Consider the following 4,483-nt stretch of genomic DNA (forward strand, 5'->3'; position numbering starts at 1 on the left):
AAATCGACCAGTCTAGATTTACAGCAACTTTGATCCAACACGATTCACAGAATAATGAAGCAGTTACCTAAACGGAGTATCGAGTCTGTTAATTATTCGGATATTTTTGGAAATACCTTTCATATATTTTTACGATAGTGAATTTATTATCTGTTCGAGTTACTTTGCCGCCGGACAGTAATGTGCTAAGCTCATCGGATTCGTTTTATTCCCCCGTCATCGATACTATCGCACTTCGATCTTCTGAAAAATCTGCCGGAATCCGGTAACATTCTCTCACGAGGGAAAAGCATTAGCGCCGAGCATCGTATACCGCGTCCGCGCGGCGCAATTATTGCTAATTAAACTATCCGCGACGGCCGAAACACGGAGAACCTTTTTTCCAAACAACTATAAGTAATCGTTGACACGGGCGCAACCCTTTTCACTGGCACATCCGAAAGTCTGTTTACGCATCTGCACGAATTTGTCACGATTTTTCCGAAATGCTCTGTTGAATGTTTACGTGCTTGGAATTATTCTTGAGAAAATATTTCTTCAGCCGCTACGTCTACGTTCAAAGGTTTGGAACGAAAAATTTCTACACGGACATTTGCCCTTAGAAAATTATATGACGAATATTCGCAAAGAAAGTTCTTATGAATAAACTGCGGACACGAAAAATAAACTCTGTTTGCATTTGTTGCTAGAAATAGTAGTCACCTTCTTCTCTCAATGATTCAAAGACGTGGAAAATAATATATGTAGACTTTTCAATTTGTGTAGTGTTTTAAATTACAGCTACCAGCTTTTATCATAAATGCATAAAATCCGCTAATTGAAGTACAAACAAATAATCCTCATTAACACGGGACTCGGATTATTACGAGCTGAAGTTACGAAATCAATGACAAGAACGACCATTTGGAAATGCTGAAAATGTCGGTTACGAGGGTTTCGTTAGGTACAGTTAGTTTCCCGCGAGCTCCCCCCGTGCGTCAACAACGCTTATGCTTTTTCCTACTTACGTTCTCGTTCGATCAACGTTGCCGATCGATCGCGCGAAAGATCGGCCGACTGTATCGTTGTCAGCACTGGTTCGGAGAGTCGCGTCGCGTCGCGTCGCATCGCGTCGGCCGGTGCCACCTATCGTGAGATCGTTTTCTCGATCGAGGAACAACAACGGGGCTTCGTGGTCGACGTCGAGAGGCCCGTCTCTTCGCAATTTAAGACTTCGCGACGGTCCAAAAAACCTTGCTCCAGTTACAAGAACTGGAAACCTTGAGAGACGCCGGTTTTGGCGATGCGGCTGATACTCCTCCGTCAAGCGGGTGCCCGTTCCTCTTGCGAGCGAAAGTCACGTACAAACGAAATAGCGCGACTTTGAATATATCTTTTGTACTTGAATCGAGCATTCCATCGAACGAAGAATACTAATTGCTCTCAGTGCTCTGATCTTCCCGTCTAACCGTTCGAGCGCCAACGAGCGCGTTCGCGTTTCACCCTCGTGGTCCCGACGGTGTTCAACTGCGACTGCGAGGCAATCGTGCTGAGACTTTCGACGATTTCATTCGAGCCAGAAAGGGTTAATGCGTTAGTAGACAGGATTTGAACCCTGGTCGTCCGGGTGAAAACTTAGCACGTTACCGTCGCGCCACACCAATTCCTCAGAAAGGGTTAATGCGAGAAGTCATTTTCTGAGTACGTTCATACCTTTTTGGTAATCGGAACGGTAGGACTGGCACTCGAACGGTTCGCCTAACGCTGATAGACCGCCTGAGAACCTGAATCGGAACAGTCTCTCGGTCGCCACTGTCCAAGGGTTAAAAAGGAGTTCCCTCCGTTCTAGAGCCGGTCTAGTCCACCGATTACCGTGTTCACTCCCTCTGCAGAAGCTCGTAGAGCGCCGCGATGTAGGTCTGCGCCATTTGCAGGGTCTCGAACTTGCTGAGCTTTCTGTCGTTGCCGAGGCTGGGCACGACGTCCCTCAGCCTGTCGAACGCGTCGTTCAGGCTGTTCATCCGCCTCCTCTCGCGCGCGTTCGCCGCGAGCCTTCTTTTCCTGAGCACCTCGATGCCCGGCGTGCCGTTTTTGATTTTCTGCATGGTCTCCTTGCCCTTCTGCCCGGCGTACTCCATCGACGCGACGTGCAGCACCGAGTCGTTTTTCTGATGGTACCGCGAGGGCACGCACTTGCCGCCCTGGCCGTTCTGCGCCGCGTAGCTTTCGTTCCTCTGCACGCTGTACGCGGCGCCCAAATAAAGGATGTCGCCCCTCTGCCCGTACGGGTTGCCGTTATTTCTAGGCAAAAAACCATCGGGCTTCAAGATACCGTAACTCTTCGTGGCGAGGAAGCTCTCCTGCTGATTCGACGGGCCGAAGTCGCACCTCGTGTTGCCGAGCAACACGTTGCCCGGGCCTTGCTCGAGCTTCGGCGAGATGCCCGGGGTCTGTTCGCCGTCCGGGCCCTCGTTCGCGAACTTGACACCGCCGGCCACGCAGTCGTAAACGTTCTCCATGCACTCGTTCATCCTGAACACGATCTTCCCGTGGTCCTTCGCGGCCGGCCTCGCGGCCCCGCCACCGCCGTTCGGTTGATGGTCCGGCTGGTGATCGGCACGGCAACCCTTCTGCTGGTAGTAGCCCTCATAGAACTCGGCGAAATTCAAACCGGCCGTCGTCACGTGGAAGCTGCCGTTCGCCGGCGCGCCGATCTCTTGGTACTCGCGATTCTGACAGTCCACGGAGCTGACGCTCCCGCAGCTGCTACCCCTGGACCTCGGCGGCTGAGGGTAGATCTCCTGGTGGGTCCAACTGCGAGGATTCGACTCCGGACTACTAGCCGATCCGTAGCCCTCGGAGTCCAGCAGATCGTACTGTTGGAAGCTGGCGTAAGTTGACATCCTTTTACTCGCGAATCTACTTCGGTTCTCGTCGGGGTGTCTGGTTGTCTGTCTCTGGAGCTGATTGTCGACGGGCGACGACGACGACGACGACGACTTTTAGAGCATAACACGATGGAACTATTCCAGAGATCCAGCAGCTTCTCTCTAGTTTAATGTCATCTCATCGAGGGAGCCGATCTCGGTGACAGGACCGGATATCCTCGCGGCGGGAATTACTTCGGGACACGCGGCACCGATCGGTAAACTCCTGAGGTCAGAACATTGTCAGACGATAGCTCCGGTTCTGTCGCAGGATACCATCGCTTTGTTCGAAACTTTTACGAAAGAAATCGCTAGGTGCTATCGGGGGGTATCCTCTATGGATGACAACCGTGTATGCTTCGCGTACGGAAGCGTTGCGTAAACTGGCTTTACCTGGCGATCTCGTGGCCTGGACCATGCTGTCCAGTTTTCTTGGGGCCCGGTGGTGGGGACCGAGAACTCCTAGGACCCACGTGGAAGGGATCCCTGAGGAGTGGAAGGGGTCCACAGGGAAGTGGGTATCTCCTTGTAGAAGCCGCGCGACCGGGCACGCCCCCCGTCTTCCTTCGTCTCTTTGCTGGGGGCTCTGGAAGCTAGAGAGTCGAAAGACGATCGACCAAAAAAGAAAGAACGGCGCTCTATCAAGTGCGCACGGTCACGGGACTTTGGCGCCGCGCTCTTGACATTTGAAGCACGCTAGCTAGCCACCCCGACCGGCGACCGTTCCGTTCCACTCCTTTTGCCTCTCTTGCTTTCGCAGAATCTATTCTCGTTTTCAATGCAGGCTGCAGGGACGAGCAATTTGGGAATTACGGTATACGAATTTGTAAAATTGCTCGGTTTCTCCCCCCCCCCTCCTCTCTCTCTCCAGTCGGTTTATTGCGAATTAAGTGGTCTCAAAGGGGTTGAAAATTCAGAAGAGCATATGCTGTACAATTAATGGACTGCTGATCTTTATTCTCTCAGAAAACTATCGCGGGGATCAATAGGGATTTTTTGAATTTTGAATTCGAACTTTCTTGAATTTTATATAATCTAGCTTTCCAATAACGTTACATCATGTAGGTATGCACGACATGTAATTACAAAACTTTATTCTCTCAGAAAACTATCGCGGGGATCAATAGGGATTTTTTGAATTTTGAATTCGAACTTTCTTGAATTTTATATAATCTAGCTTTCCAATAACGTTACATCATGTAGGTATGCACGACATGTAATTACAAAACAGTTCAAAATCAAAAAGTAATTTTTTTTCCAGCATGGTGTGTACGGACTGTTAGACCGTACCCAAAATAATGTGACCCTTGTACTAGCTTCTTTGTCGTCCCTTTTCCTTCGCCGCTGTCCGCGAGCTTTACGACACTTTAAGGACAAGGGGGCTGGATAGTGTGGACAAATTTGACTGTTTTACGAGGGTTGCGCTGTGTCCTTCTTATCCAGACGGCGTTAAATCTTGGTGTCAATCCGGAGGACTCTAATTTATTTATTCTTCCACGGTAAATAAATTCGCGTCAATCAATTTTCGTTTGTTTTCTGGAAAGACTAATCTTCCATGTTGTCCGAATGCAAAAAAG

General features: G+C 49.9%; 1 protein-coding gene across 1 annotated transcript; it reads right to left on the reverse strand.

Moving 5' to 3' along the window:
- Positions 1 to 1,856: 1,856 nt before the first annotated feature.
- LOC143354912 (uncharacterized) lies at positions 1,857 to 2,882 on the reverse strand. The gene has a single exon (XM_076789279.1). It carries the CDS (start codon positions 2,880 to 2,882, stop codon positions 1,857 to 1,859), a length of 1,026 nt encoding a protein of 341 aa, XP_076645394.1.
- Between the last annotated feature and the right edge of the window lie 1,601 nt (positions 2,883 to 4,483).

This window comes from Halictus rubicundus, chromosome 6, assembly GCF_050948215.1.
Source record: "Halictus rubicundus isolate RS-2024b chromosome 6, iyHalRubi1_principal, whole genome shotgun sequence".
Lineage (NCBI taxonomy): Eukaryota > Metazoa > Arthropoda > Insecta > Hymenoptera > Halictidae > Halictus > Halictus rubicundus.

Coding starts and splice junctions, on each gene's coding strand:
- LOC143354912 (XM_076789279.1), bottom strand. CDS start 2,882: ATGTCAACTTACGCCAGCTTCCAACAGTACGATCTGCTGGACTCCGAG.